At 33.0% G+C, this 16,363-nt stretch overlaps 1 protein-coding gene and 1 non-coding gene across 2 annotated transcripts; both read left to right on the top strand.

Moving 5' to 3' along the window:
* The first annotated feature begins 1,112 nt into the window (after positions 1-1,112).
* LOC125477184 lies at positions 1,113-1,211 on the top strand. Its single transcript, XR_007258350.1, has one exon. It is a non-coding gene; the product is annotated as a U6 spliceosomal RNA (small nuclear RNA).
* A 3,861-nt stretch (positions 1,212-5,072) lies between these two features.
* Positions 5,073-6,236, top strand: LOC125477024 (ethylene-responsive transcription factor ERF084-like). The gene has a single exon (XM_048583768.1). The coding sequence runs from the start codon at positions 5,370-5,372 to the stop codon at positions 6,234-6,236; it is 867 nt and encodes a 288-aa protein (XP_048439725.1). The 5' UTR covers positions 5,073-5,369.
* The last annotated feature ends 10,127 nt before the right edge of the window (positions 6,237-16,363 follow it).

Genomic DNA, 16,363 nt, shown 5'->3' on the forward strand with positions numbered 1-16,363 from the left:
GAGTGTGCTTAGGGTTAGGGTCATATATATAGACAGACATTCTCTTTTGTTCCCACCAAATGTTTCTTCAAATATCAAAACATTGGGTATTGCCCAAAACAAGCCAACAATTGCATATGTATATAGCCACACTTTCGTCTGTATGTCTGAGTGTGTGTCAGAGAGAGAAGGCTAACGAGAAAGAGAAGATTGACTTCAAACTTCAAAGTGTAATTTTCAAATAGTTAATTCATTAGGGTATAGTCCATCTTATGGACCACCGATCAATTTTTTGTGTCAATGGTTTTCAACATGGGTTCTGAGTTTATTAGTTTATTGCAAGGGGGTAAGACCATAATAAGAAACTTAGCAACATTGGTCTGTAGAATTTCAGAATTCCGAAGATCATTTTGTGTGGTGTCTCACGTGATCTTTACGTGCTCATTGTGCACACGTTTGATAAGGTGGTGGGAATGGATGGGATTGGGATATAATCTTAGTTTGATCCTCATGTGGAAGGTTTCAACTAAAAAACATAATTAGAATTAGCATTAGAAATCAAAGTAATTCTCTTGTTTCTCCTCCTGTCCCAACTGGAGAAATTATAGTGTAATTTCACTGCTATTATAGTGTAGTCCCATGCAGGTATATCTTTACTTTAGGCAGGCTTGCAGCTCTAGGTAATTGCACGAGGGTGTGGAGAAATTTTTAGTTGTGACGAGAATACAGATAGTATATCACTTGTTTTTATGCAAGTGGTGGAAAATTATAATTTTTAAGCTATTAACCTTTCAACACACATAACCAACCATTTATATAGGGACACATAGTATACCACCTTATGTGACGATCACAATGAAAAATCTCTCGAGGATTTGGGTGGTGATGCAGCCGAATCTTTATGGGAAGAGTCCTAATAAATGGAAGATGATATTTTATAGACCACATTCAAATTATTTCTCTAATAAAAATAAGTTAACCAATCAAGTAGATAGTTTGAATGCGATCTCTCTAGAAATTTCCTATTTATACAAAAGAAAAGGAAATGGATATATAGTAATGTGTTTAAGATTTCTCAAGAACAAGTTGAGAAGAATAAAAGTATTGTGTTGCGAATATGACTTGTTATGATTCCTTTAGAGACTTCGATAAAATTCGAATGATACGGAGATGATTAACATGATCCTTGCGTAATAAAGACGCCCATAAATCAAGAAATGGTTCAAATTTTTAAAACAAAAAAACAATGACTTCTTATATGTTATTTGGCTCCAGTTGTGTTTTTTTTTTAAGAGAGTTTTAACGAAAAATCACAGTACTGTTTAATTTAACGAAAAACTACATTTTTACACTAAAAAGTCAAACATGGTACTATTCACTTTACATTTTATTTTGTTCTTATCGTTAAAACTTAAGGTTTTCAAACCTTTTTCATTAGTTTTCATTTTTTTTTAATGCAATGTGCTTGGTTTTGTATTAATTAATTGGCTTCCTTCTAATTAAAAAAATAATAATAATTGGCTCAAGTTTGTCAGACATAATATTGAATTCGTTTTCATTTGTAGGTCATGGGTCCTCTCCAGATCCATGTATCTTAATCCACCAAATTCATGTATTCAGATTATTGAAATTTGATCTAGCAGCTAAACTTATGATAACTTTTAAAATAGACTCTTGTTTGTAGTCTTTGGATCAAATTTCAATAGTATGAATATATGAATTTAATGGATTAGGATATATGAATCCAGAGAGGACCCATGTCCTCATTTGTATATTAAAAGATAAATTATACCCCATTCCGTGAAAGAAAATAATGTTTTTCCATAGATAGTATGTACATATATGTGTGTGTGTGTGTGTGTGTGTGTGTGTGTAACATATTATATACATGGGGGAGGGTAGATTCGAGACACTATTTTTTTACCTAAATTTTGACACTATTTTGTGGGGCCTATTTTATAATGTATTTCAACGATCTGAACCGTCTATTTGTTAAAACATCATTCATTGATCATTCATGCAAAAAATTAGACAAATCCAAAACCATTGAGACATATTCATTTATAATAAAGAAATATGGATGGATACGTTTCTACAAAAAAACCTTAAACTCTTAATCCAACGGTCGGATTTAGATGATTTTTGGTAAATATGATATTTGAGAGAAAACATAAAAGATAGATAAGTCCCCAGAAAACATATGTCAAAAGTTGTGCAAAACAAAATGGTGCCACAAATCCACACCATACACACACACACACACACACACACATAAATATGGGTACATTCATCAAAATTAACCGAAAATTATTGTACTATAAAACGTTTGGTAGATTTTTCAAACACAAAACATGGTTACATTCTTCAAAATTAACCGAAAAATTATTGTTCATAAAATGTTTGGTAGATTCTTCAAACACAAAACATGGTTACATTCTTCACAACTACAATTAAAAAGTAATAACAATAAATATTTGGCTTAATGACATGGATACATTTTCATAGCAATGAAAATTAAAGTACCCATACAAGTTCAAAAAATGGATAAAAAAATGAATCAATTTTACATGACAACACAAATTCAGTGATGTGGAGCAAGTATAGCTTTGGATTTCTACACGTGAATAATCTGCTCTCATACCATAAAAAAATTATGATTCCACTATAAATATTCTTTAATAGCTTTGGAGCAAGTATAGCTTTTGGATATTCACATTTTATTCGTTCATCGTATATTGTACGGTCGGCTTGCATTAGGTTTTGTTTGTGTTTAATTTTAAATAAAAAATTTAAAATAATTTTTGACCGTACGATATACGATTAACGGATATAATATAACGATAAAAGAGGATCTGGAATCCAAATCCGTATAGCACAACTGTAAGAAAAGGGTTTAAATGGTTGCCAACTAACCATACTGACATGATCAGAGTTCATCAATTGTCTAATACCAGAGGTAACCCTAGCATTACTGATCAGAGTATCTTTCTCTTACATACCAGTTCTTCAGGTGCTTCTTCAGCGTCATTTCTGTGGGCCTGCGTAACACGGGAGATTGTCTTCGTTTAAGGGCAAGCAATCCAAATAATATCACAGATTAGATTTAATCAGTCGAACAATCCTTTCTTGACCACACTGAGACCCAATCTCTCCCTCCAATACCAAATCGAACGGCTAGGAGACCTCTACCAGTTTCTCGAGATCATGAACCCTTAAAACCCATCAAATCACTTTGTGTCCACGATTTACCCTTCTCTTTTCTTTTGTCAGCTGTATCTCTTTTTTAGTATGTCTAGAATACGGGTAGTAGACTACGCATCAATATGTAAATGGAGAAATTTTTATTTTAATTGTTAATTTTTTAACATATGCTCTCACAACTTATAAAGAGAAATCTTGTATACTATTTTATATTCCGAACAAATTAAAAATTATGCAGGTAATGGAATTATTAATATTAAACTTTCAATATCAAATGTTTAAACCTCCGAGTTGTTTATCTCTAACTTGAACTTCACTCATGGAGAACTAAACATAATTTTGGACAATATTTTGATTCTTTAAAAATAATATTTTAAAGAATCGTGTATATTTTTGTCATCTCAAACCATGTAGGGCAATATTTTAGTTCATTTGATATTTTATCTTTTTAGTCTATTGAGAAAAAGTATGATACAGCACTCATACATTCACTACTATGTGTTGTTTAAAATTAAATAAACCCCCATTTATATCTTATTTTCTATAAATATTTTTCTAAACACAGATTATTTGTAAACATATTTTTAAAAATATTATTTTTAATAATAAAATATAACTTAATGTGGACTCGTGAATCATGTAGAAAAGGGAGAATGGACATTGGACGTGGTTTTAGAAAATAAGTGGATGAGTTTGAATTGTTACAAATAAAATATTCAATGTTAAAATAGAATGTAATTTGAGATGAAAAGTTAAACTAAGTAGCTTAATGTAAAATAAAAAAAAATAAAAAAAAAACTTGATTATTGCATCAAAACATTACTCGTGTGTCATGCTCTTTTAGTTGAGTTTAAATTTTCATTCAACCTAATTAGGTATTTGAGTATACGAGTATAAAAATTTTAGTGCCTAGGCATTTGGAGGTAGGATAGAGGATAAACTTACATCTAAGTTGGTTTTGAGTTAGTGGACATGCATGTAGGAGTGCCCAATAACTGTCTCACTTATCTTCTCATTTTAATCTACTTCTTTTCTCTTTGAAATCTTAAGTATTCATGAGAAGATGAAAAAAGAGGTAAAAAAAAAGGGATAATGTGGATGCAGTCCTTAGTCCCTAACACTCTTTGATTAAAACCTTAAAGATATTTAAAGTTTGATCCAAGTCCCTTGACTTTGTACACCTCATTATATTACTATTAGTATTTACATTTATATAGTTTTGGCATTAATTGTTTGATGTTTTATGAGATTTATAATCCTATGAACTTAAAATCCTTCATTATAATACTATTAGAAATGGCTACAATAAAAAAAATTCAAATATTTTGATTGAACAAATGGATAAAAACTACGTAACAATATGAAATAATAAATGGCAAAAGAATGTATCCATAGCGTTAAAAATTTGGTACATTTTACATATAACAAAGTGGTACATTAATAAAGAAAAATGAGTATATTACAAATAAATTAGGGTACAAATAAAAAAGTTATGAGTACTTGAAATTTAAAAAATATGGGCACAAAAAAAAAATATATATATGGGTACAAATTAAAACTAAAAAGAAAATAGTACAAATTAAAAAAAAAAAAGGTTGCAAATTAAAAGTGGGTATAAACTAAAAATATAAATATATGATACAAAGTTTAGCCTTAAAATATAAATATATCATATATAATTTTTCTAACACTAAATGAATATTTTAGAAATTTAATGTAATATGTTATTTATTAAAATAATAATATTTATTAAAACCTAAGTATCTTAATAAAAGATTATAAAGAAATAAAATTTTAATAGAAAAATAAGGAATGTAAACTTAATTTCTCCTTAAAAAAAGGGGAATAATAGTTGTCTCTTTTTTTTTTTTTTTTTTTTTTTTTTTTTTTTTTGGAAACGAATAGTTGTCTCCCCTCGACCATGCATAACAAGCAAGCCTAATGCCAATCTCAGTGTAGATGATAGGGGTACTTGTGACATTCTCAAGGGCATATCCCTCCTGCCAAGATATAGGTAATGACGTAAATATGAGGGATTACGGTCTTATCGAACATGACAGGAATATCTTAATAAAATCTTCTTCAAAAATGAATGTAAAAAATGGTTTAATTAATATTTTTATATTATGTGGGATATATAAATTCTTAAGCTGCAGATTCTGGATTCATCACTGACCATTCAGAGCAATATGAACAACCAAACCCTGGCCACCGTTCCGTTATACAGTAACCCCGTAATGTTTCATGCACAACCAGAAACGTTTCGGTTTCTAACCGAGACGAACTCACTTTATGAGTCTTACTTGAGGAAGGTCCACTTCTCGGATTCCACCATTTCAATCCCAACCCAGCCGAAGATCTTCAACCAACCCAGTCATACCAATATTTCGCCCGAAGTTCCGCTTGTTGGTGTTAATGACAAAGGACCGGAATCCCAAGCCGAAACGCCTCCGGTTCTTGATGGAATCGCTGCTGTTGTAGGGCAACATGTCCTCTTTGGTAAAAAAAATAGCAGTACCTCAAATAATGGTGAAAGCTCTCTAATTCCGGATTTCGGCTACGTTTCGGAGCGTCTTGGTGCCGCCGAAACTTCGATAAAACATGCTGATAATAAGAAGAGTAACGTTCCGGTGCAAAAGAACTATCGGGGAGTGAGGAAGAGGCCATGGGGAAGGTGGTCGGCGGAGATAAGGGACCGTATCGGGCGGTGCCGTCACTGGCTGGGGACTTTCGACACGGCAGAAGAGGCAGCACGTGCGTACGATGCGGCGGCGAGGAGGCTGAGAGGGGCAAAGGCCAGGACCAACTTTGAAATCCCGTCTGTGTTTCCCCTCACGTTGCATTGTTCACCACCTTCTTCTTCGGATGCCAAGAGAGCGAGAAGTGCTAAGAGGCCTCCCAAGGGTTCGAAAAGCAACAGAAAATGCTCAGTGGTGACCAGTGTAGCTCATTTGTTTAGTGAGGCTCCCACTGATCTTAGAAGTAGTCAAGTTAAAATTCGGAATGTGGAGCTGGATTTGAAGATTGGAGTTGGAGTGAGTTTTAATGGAAATTAAGTGTTCTTATTAACTCCTCTATATATATAGTTAGTATTTCCAATTTGGTTTATTTTCCATTTTTCTTTTTCTGTTTTGCCTTTTGGGTTCTGACTTTAGTCATGCATGGATGGGTTGGATCAGCAGCTATTGTTTGTAATGCATGTAAATGTAATTAAGAAGCCAAGGAATTTGGTGGATAATTTGTAGCCATCCCAAAGCTTTTAGAAATATCTATTATTTATATCTATATACTTTATTGTTAGTAAGATCGATTTAGAAATTGATATAGTTTTAATTTCCTTCGCTCTCTCTATATTTATGTATGGATTTCAAGATGCATATATGTTTGTGTTCTTGGCCTGGGTTTTAGTGTTTCATTTTATTCTCAGAGGCTTCACTCTCCTTGAGAAAATTCCTGTGCAAGTGTTGATCCGGAACGGGATCCCCTCCGCATCCAAAACATCTAAGCTTAAAAGATCAAAAGATCCGGACATTTAGAATTTAATTTAACATATAAACAAAGAATTCTTCTAAAATTTTTAATAATTATAATCATTATATTAAATTTCAATAGTTTGAATTATTTGATTTTTAAACTTAATTTTTTTGTGTTCGGAGAGGATTCGGTTTCAATTACCCATATATTTAAGTAACTGTCAACTTTGGGTTTTTGATTTGGCAGATGTTATCTTTCTATACGGACTGGTGGTGAATACTGACAGTAACTTTGATGGAGGTACATTTTTCCTGATTTTTTCTGCAGCATTTAAAGAACGGATGATGATGATGTGTGCAGATAGCACAGACAGAGAGACTTGAGTTCTTCATGGTCTCTAGCTCGTTGTAAACCATTGAATAGTGTAAGTATGACGACTTCTATGAGACCTATTTTCACTGCACTCATGTATTTGATTGCAGACTGCACTGAGATCTCAGGATCAGAAAAAAGGCATTACAAAGTGAACATAATATAAAGTCTAGCTAAAACCTAGCTGTAGAATATAGTATAAAATATTTTTTTGTTAATATATTATCAACTGTTTTTTATGAAACTGACATTATTTCTAATATTATATTCGATTTGGGAATCCATAAAGTTCAAATTGGATTTCGAGTAACAGTTCCCCACACCATGCATCCGAGTATAACAAATGGAACTTGTGTATAATGCTTGGACATGTCACGTCTTCATTTTCTTTAAATAATGCTCTGATTCTGTTTCTTTTTGTCAAAATATATAAAATCCATTTAAATATCTAGCTTAACTAATATTGTTTCCAAGATTTTGAAAAATAAAAAGTCATAAGATCTGTGGTTAATTTCAAGAAGACGCCCATGAAAGGCGGGTGCAGTGTAAACTGTAGAGGAGTGAAAGAAACAGTAAACGTAAACCATGGGAGGTTTTTCTGGCTTCAACAGGGAATGGCAGAGTTAAACTCATGGTCCATAATTTAGGAAAGAAAGGGATCCTCACCGGATTCCTTTATCCTAATCCATCAAGTTTAAAAATTCGGATCATTGAAATTTAATTCAACAGCTATAAACAGGAGTATATTTAAAAATTATAATAACTTTAGTCGTTTAATCAAATTTTAATGATCCTGATTTCCAAAATTAATGGATTAGAAGAAAGAGATCCGGAGATGATTCATTTCTCATAATTTACTTTTGTACTGATCTCATCTGAGGGAGAAAAAAAAACATATAGCAGATTTCCATTTCAATATGATGCGGATAAGTGTGACATCTTACATCGTCCAAGGGAGTGATCCTTATATGTATATTCTCATCCCTATCTAGAACGAGGCCTTTTGGGAGCTCACTGGCTTCGGGTTCCGTAGGAACTCCGAAGTTAAGCGAGTAGGGGGCTGGAGCAATCTCATGATAGGTGACCCACTGGGGAGTTGCTCGTGAGTTCCCAAAAACAAAACCGTGAGGGAATAGTAAGCCCAAAACAGACAATATCGTGCTACGGTGGTGGAACGAGCCCGGAAAGTGATCCGCCTCGGGCCGGGATGTGACATACGCCACCTTGTTATTTACACAAAGTATTGCAACAACAGATAGCGACATTAAGGATAATATTAGAGAGATTATTTTTAAAATTAAATTTGCAAACTAAATGACATGATTGATAATAATTTGATTATTCTTTTTTTTTTTTTTTTGAAAATAATTAGATTATTCTTTAAGTATTGATTAATGTGCTTATTCTTATTGGTAACACATTATTAATTAGATTGCAAATTTAGTTAAAATTTTTAATCTTCCGATCCTTATCCGACGTTACTAAGAGATACTCTCATGCAAACCGCCAATGTTACATGACAATCCACTTAATGCTTAGCTACATCTTTCATATATGTATTAATGACTCTATATACATATTAAATTTGGTATTTAAATTCAGTTTATATTTTAGGTTCACTAAAAAAAATTTACAAAATTTTTAGGGTAAAGTACAAAAAACTACCTCAACTATTGATGTCACAACACTTTCATACCTCATCTTTTAAAATTGACAATGTTATACCTCATCTTACGAATTTGTGCCAATGTCAGACATCCGTAAGTTTTTCTGTTAAATGCTGACGTGGCAAAAAACGGGACCCATTTTTATTAAAAAAATTAAATTAAATATTAAAAAAAAAACAATAAACAATAAACCAAAAAAAACCAATCAACCCGTGTCCCCCCTCCCTAAAAACTCAGATCCCCTTCTCTGAGTTCTCCCTCACCCAACCCTCTATTTCCTCTCTCTCTCTCTCGCCTCTCTCTTCTCTCTCCTTGCAACCTGCATTCCTAAAATCCCAAAACTCAGAAACCATTCCCACCTGAGTCATCACCGTTGGCGAGCTCTCAATCTTCTGAGCCGACGATCACCGATTAACCCCAAATTTTCCCCGCCACTCTCGCTGGTGTCAGAGCTCTCCTTCAGGCACCACAGGTGCTTCTGGTTCCCCCACTTCAAATACCACGACAAGTTGAAATTGTGCAGAGGCTTCGCCCTTTCAGAACCCATCGCCATGGACTTCACCTCCACTCTTTCCTCCTTATCCGACCCGCCTATATACACCATTTATTGGAAACTAAGACCAAAGAGAGCCACTCTCAGATCATAACTTTCTCTCTCTATTTCTCGCACGTACTCTGATTTTCTAGGAAAAACGGAGAGTTTTTCTATTGGGATTGTTGTTGTTGCTGTTGTTATTGTTTTGTTTTTCTCTCGCAAATCGCCTGAAGGGCAGACTCCAGGGACGAGGAGGATAAGAGAATGTTGTTGTGGAGTTGTGGCTAGAGTTAGGGTTTGGGGGCGATTGGGGGTCGTGGCTGTCATCGTTGGAGTCAACGACAGAGGTAGGGTTGTCGTCGGTGGGATCGGAGAGGAAGGTTAGGGGGGATGGGTGGGAAGGATTTCTAGGTTTTGGGATTTTAGGGATGCAGGTTGTAGGGAGAGAGAAGACAGAGAGAGAGAAAGAGAGAGAGAGGAGAGAGAAAGGGTTGGGTGGGAAAGAACTCAGATAAGGGGATCTGGGTTTTTGGGGAGGGGGACACGGGTTGATGGGTTTTTTTTTTTTTTTAATATTTAATTATTTTTTAATAAAAAATGGGTCCCGTCTCTGGCCATGTCAGCATTTAACAGAAAAAGTAATAGAAAAACTGATGGAGGTCTGACATTGGTACAAATTCATAAGATGAGGTATGACATTGTCAATTTTAAAGATGGGGTATGAAAGTGTCGTGACACCAATAGTTGAGGTAGTTTTTTGTACTTTACCCAAATTTTTATCATCTTGTTTGGGCCTAAAATAACGCTTTGGGCTGATCCTAGAGTTATTTTTGGTCCAATAAAGGATACTGGGAATATTCTGTCATGGGCCGAGCCTAGTGGAGTTCGGCGGAATCCTATCAGAAGATGGTTTTATCTGGATAGGGGTTAGGTGATCAAATCCTAGTACAATAAGGATTCTCGAAAACTAAGAATGCTTTGAATCAGAAAAAATGCCGAGAACCAAGGGTTAAATTTGAACGATTAGAGAGTTGGGTTCAAAATCCTACAAGGGATCAGGATTGGTTAAGATCTATCTGGACTGGGTTAAAGAATCCTAATCCGAGTGAAGTTCCATTTCGACCACTAAGGAAATCATTGCTATAAATAGAGGGGGGAATGCATCATTTAAGCCTATCCAATTCAACACACAATTGCCTTGCACAAACCTCTCAAACACCTTGAGATTTTTATTTTCTTTTTTACCGCCAACATATATTCAATTTGGATAAACAACACTGTGTAGACAACTGGCAACATCTTCAGTTTGGATAAACAGCGATGAAGCCGCAGAATCAGCCGATCAACACGCGGAAGTCAGTAGTACGCCCAACACCACGTTAACATTCATTTACTCCCTGGCCAAGTTCAGTCAACGAGTTGGCACACCCCGCATTTGACCGAATGACGTAGTTACTTATTAATTACTTGGCCTGCGCGCCACGTAGTCTAAGTAGACTCTATTTTGTCAATTTAAAATTCTTATAATCTTAAATTTTCTCATCTAAACAAAGTGTTAAACTCCTAATTGATTAGCAAACCCGGCCCCTGCCCATATGCCATACTATCTACTTCTTTTCCTTAACAACATACAATTCAATAGATGAAAAGAAAATTTACAAAGGAAAATGCGTGGCATTTTAGCTACATTTTGGATAACCAGTCATCAATTCAAACAAATCTCAATAAATTAAATATAAAAGGCCAACTTACTAAGTACTATTGTATTTGTGAATTTAAGGATGAAACGAGCTCAAAAATAAACAAAACGTAATAAAATAGATAATTGTTTTTACAAGTTTAAACAATGTACCTCTTCATTCAGAAAACACATGTACCTATACATTCACCGGTTCAAACCAATTAAAAACACCCTGCAATAAAAAAATACACACAAAAATATCATCACAGCCACTGTTTCTACACAACTATAAATCAAAAACACAAAAGTACCAAATCAATACGTGCTTATTTATGAATGCGGGTTGCCTACACAGACATTTCAAAACAAAAACCCCTAACATTTCTCAGCCACGGGCCCCAACCAGAACAACTATAAATTAAAAGGGCTCATTTTTAGCTACATCTTTTCAATTTGATTTTAATTTCACTTTGCTCCATGTAACTCAAAAGTCGTCACTTTATTTTTTGAAACTCAAATTCGCTTCACTTTGTCCACTGAAACTCGATTTTGATCCCAATTTTTCCCTAAAACTTGAAAGTTGTCTTTATAAAAGCTTAAAATTAGCTCTACATTGGCTTAGATCTATTAGTTTCTTATGTCAATTTGATTTGGGTGAGTTTGGCTAATCGATTTCTTTTTTATTTTTTTTTCATCTCTTCAATTTCTTTTAAACTTAATAATCTCTAATTGTAGAATGTTGACGCATGATGAAGATTGATAATCAAATTTATTGCATGCGTGACATATTCTTATTGGGTGTTAGGTCTCATATATGTTTTTGGAGGCAACATAAGTTTTAGGGAAGAAGATAGAATCTACAAATCAACATGGAATGAATTTTGAGTTTCAGAGAGTAAAGCAGTAATTTAGATGTTATAGAGGGCAAAATGAGATTAAAATAGAATCTTAAGAGGCGTTGCTAGAAATAAACAATAAAATAAAATAAACAGAAAGTACCAAATCAATACATGTGCTTATTTATGAATGAGGGTTGAGCCCACACACACACTTCAAAACAAGGAACTGTAAATTTTCTCTTCTCAACCATCGACCCCAACCATACCTCTGATTGGGGTCGGTAGCAGCAAATATCCATGTTCTCTCCTAATTTCTTTTCCCAACCCCTCTTTCCTTGCACTTATATTTTTATGGCTTGGTTTTTGAATGTTATCGTTTTGAGCTTTTTGTGTCTTAGTGCTCTCTGAGCTTGTCTCAGATCTGGTTTCATGCCTTGTTCCTCACTAAATATCCTTCCTCACCGTGAATCCTCAACCATCTACCAATACCCATGTTACCTATTTCATTGAGTATCTCCTCCGGCGGCACACTTTGGTGGTTGGTAGCATTTAAAGTTCAATTTGTTCTATTTGGTAGATTATGGGGCGCTCATAGCGTGGGTAGCTTGCCTACCCCATTTTTGTTAATCATTTTTGTTCTTTGGTCTTTTTATTTTCAGGTGGTGATGACGCCTTTGCGGTGGTGGTGCGTTTGCTTTACTTTTTCAAGTTTAGGTGTTTCTGTTTGTATGTTTCTATGAGCTGCTCATATAGGGCCTATTTCATTGTAAGTTTCTTTTGTGGAGTTGAACTTTTGCTTGGATATCTTGGACTTTCTGTTTTAGTTGTCTTTATCTTGTACTAGCATTCTCTTTCAGTGACAACAAAATACATTCTTATACATAAAAAATCAACCAGAAACACGGGCATCAAATTTGAAACTTAACAATCTTCAAGCCAAAACAACAAAAAAAAAAAAAAAAAACAAACAAACGAAATTCATTAGCAGCAACAACAACAACAAAGACTTATTCCACTAAATGAGGTCGGATGAGAAGTTTGGAGGAAGAGAGGGTTCGACGGAGAAGAGAGGTAAAGATTCGGGCTAGAATTGACTGAATGGTTGGAGGAAGGAATGAGTGTGTTTGACGGAGGAGATGCCCACGAAACTGAAAAATGGTCTATACTTCCCACGTCCACCCCCCACCCACAAGTTACTCTTTTCGTCCCTCGTTTCTCCCTCCCTCCTAATTCCATTCCTCTCTTGTAGAGGTTATTTTAGGAATAAAAGTATGTGGAGAAATATCATTTTAACATTTTGATTTTTTAGGGACGTTTTGATATAGGTGCTTTATTTTTTAATTTTTTAGATTAAACATACACTCCTTTGGAAAATTTGATCAAACATTTTTCTAAAATTTTGGTTATTAATTTCAGTTTTTCACATAAGTTCAATTTTGTTTAGAATTTTAGATTTTCACGATTTTTCTTGAACATTTCGTTTTCTTTTCCTATTATCCCTAAATTTATGCATTTAATATCCATCTCTATGTATTTTTTTATTATTTGTTATAATTTTTACTTTTTTTTGTGAATATAATAGAATATTTTATAAAAAAAATTATCAGATTTTATTATTTAGAAGACCCAACACATCATAAATATTTGTTTGATTATATAGGTACGTCTAGTTAACTATAATATGGACACATTTAGTTTTACAGTGAATTTGATTTTTTGTATTTCTCGGTACATTTGGAATGTAAATGTACCAAAAAGGGTTATCTGATAGAGACATTTGGTTTTGTGGTACATTTGAAATTTTTTTTGTTTATTTGGTCTTGTGGTACATTTGGAATCTAAATGTATCAAAAGGGTTACCTGACAATGGGCACATTTGGTTTTATGGTACATTTGAAATTTTGGTACATTTGGTTTATCTGTACATTTGAAATTTAAACGTACCAAAAGGGTTACATAACAATAGGTACATTTGGTTTTATGGTACATTTGAATTTTTGGTACATTTGGTTTCTCGGTACATTTGAAATCTAAACGTACCAAAAGTCGATACTTTTGTTCTCAAATGTACCATAAGTTTTAAGTATATTTTTATATATCTATACGTGAAAAAAATATGTATTGAAGACTTTTTATTGAGACATTTTTAATAAAAAGAGATTTTTTTTTTTTAAATACTGATGATAATAAGGAAATGGGGAATTAGTTAACTAATTTTTTATTTTATTTTATTAAAAAAATATCATTTAATGCGTAGAAGGGGATTGACGAAATTAAATTCCTATATTATAGGCAATTAGTTGCTAAGCTACCTTATGTCTCTATATAAATGCATTTAAATTAATGACATGGAAATTAAATAAATATAAAATTATTGAGGTGGCAATTGATCAAAACATCTTAATCAAATCTTTAAAAGGGATAAATGTTTAATCTAACAACTATAGAAAAGATGTAAAACATTTTAATTTTCCCGACTTTTTATGGTGAGTGAATATATGATGCAGGTAATAGGGTAGGTCTAGCAACATTTTTTTTTAAATTGAGCTAATTGCATATTGCCTATTGGGACAAGCATGTTGCCTATTGGGTTTAGTACTTACGGTTAAAGAAAAATGTTGCTATATCTACTCATTTGTCCTACTTTCCCACTCACATTTTAATAAATATTTCAGGACCATTTTATTCCTTTATAAAATCACTGTGTTAGACAATTTCCGCCGTCTTTAATCTTGATGAAAAAGAATCTACAAAACAATCGACACATTCGATCAAAGACCAAAGCCTCATGAGCCATGAGTAGGCCTGGCAATTTCTGACACGACCCGATAACCCAACACGACACGACACGAAATTAACAGATGTTCAGGTCGACACGATAATGAATCGGGTCGTTATCAGGTAACCCGATAAGCACTTGTTAAGATAACGGGTTGATTTGGGTATACACGTAGGTAACACGATACACGATAAACAGAATATTATTTTTATAATTTTATAACCCTAAAAAAGTACTGTAATAATTATATATATTAATTTAACAATTTTATACCCCTAAAAACTATAATAAATAAATAAATATATATATATATATATTAAATTAACTATAATAATTATACCCCCAAAATATTAACTATCTATAATAATTATATATATATATATATTAAATTTTGTATTAAATTTTATAAAAACTATAATAATTATTAATTAATATGCATTGATTTGATTTCATAATTGATAATTCCATTCTATTCCATTCCCTGTAGTGCCGCCCTTTTTGAAAAAAAAAGGAGGGAAAATGAAAATGTTAAGAAAAGTTGAAAAGGAAACAAAAAAGAGAGGGAATTAGGGAAAGATGGGTAGGCATCGTAGGCTGCCGGAGGGAAAAGTGAAAATTATAAGAAAAGTTGAAAAGGAAACAAAAAAGAGAGGGAAAAATGAAAATTAATAGAAGTGGTGAGAAATTTTTTTTTTTTTTTAAGTTACTAACTTTTTATCACACATATGTCATATCTCACTATTTTTATAATGACTCACGTGATGTACTACTCCGTTTACCAATCAATTATACGTACAAAATAAATAGATTTAAATCTACTTAATATATATACACACACACACACACCATTGAACTTGATGGGATACGAATTCTTCAAAATTAATTTCAACGATCCCAACCGTCAAACTTGTTTGTATATACTTCGAGATCACATCAGCAAAAAATCGCAAAAAACAAACATTTAAAATCAAGTAACGGGACAAAACTTTTCGACGGTTATAAACAAAAAATCACGATTTAACGGTTATTTTAACTTCGATTTTGATGATTTTTTACAGCTACACTCATTGACCCTATATGAATACAATGAATGAATTTGATCTTCAATTAGAAATATTTACACAAGTGGATACCACAAAATCTTATGTTATACTTGATGAAAGTATAAATAAACTCTAAGTGTTGGTCAATCTATTATTTTAATGGGATACGAATTATCCGAAACTAATTTCAACGATCCCAACCGTCAAACTTGTTTGTATATGTTTTGAGATCACATCAGCAAAAATCACAAAAAACAAACATTCAAAGATCAAGTAACGGGACAAAGCTTTTCGACGGTTATAAACAAAAAATCACGATTTAACGGTTATTTTAACTCCGATTTTGATGATTTTTTTACAGCTACACTCCTTGACCCTATATGAATACAACGAATGAATTCGATCTTCAATTTAAAATATTTACATAAGTGAATACCACAAAATCTTATGTTATACTTAATGAAAATATAAATAAACTCTTGAGTGTTAGTCAATCTATCATTTTGATGGGATACGAATTATCCAAAACTAATTTCAACGATCCTAATGTCAAACTTGTTTGTATATGCTTCAAGATCACATCAACAAAAAATTACAAAAAACAAACATTTAGAGATAAAGTAACGGGACAAAACTTTTCGACGGTTATAAACGAAAAATCACGATTTAATGATTATTTTAACTCCGATTTTGATGATTTTTTACAAGTACACTCCTTGACCCTATATGAATACAATGAATGAATTCAATTTTCAATGTAAATTATTTACACAAGTGGATACCACAAAATCTT

The sequence above is a fragment of a genome, unplaced genomic scaffold (genome assembly GCF_019419815.1).
Source record: "Pyrus x bretschneideri cultivar Hongxiangsu unplaced genomic scaffold, Pyrus_bretschneideri_v1 Contig20, whole genome shotgun sequence".
NCBI lineage: Eukaryota > Viridiplantae > Streptophyta > Magnoliopsida > Rosales > Rosaceae > Pyrus > Pyrus x bretschneideri.

What these genes read in the sequence shown, in the direction of transcription:
- LOC125477024 (XM_048583768.1), top strand. Translation starts at nt 5,370, where the DNA reads ATGAACAACCAAACCCTGGCCACCGTTCCGTTATACAGTAACCCCGTA.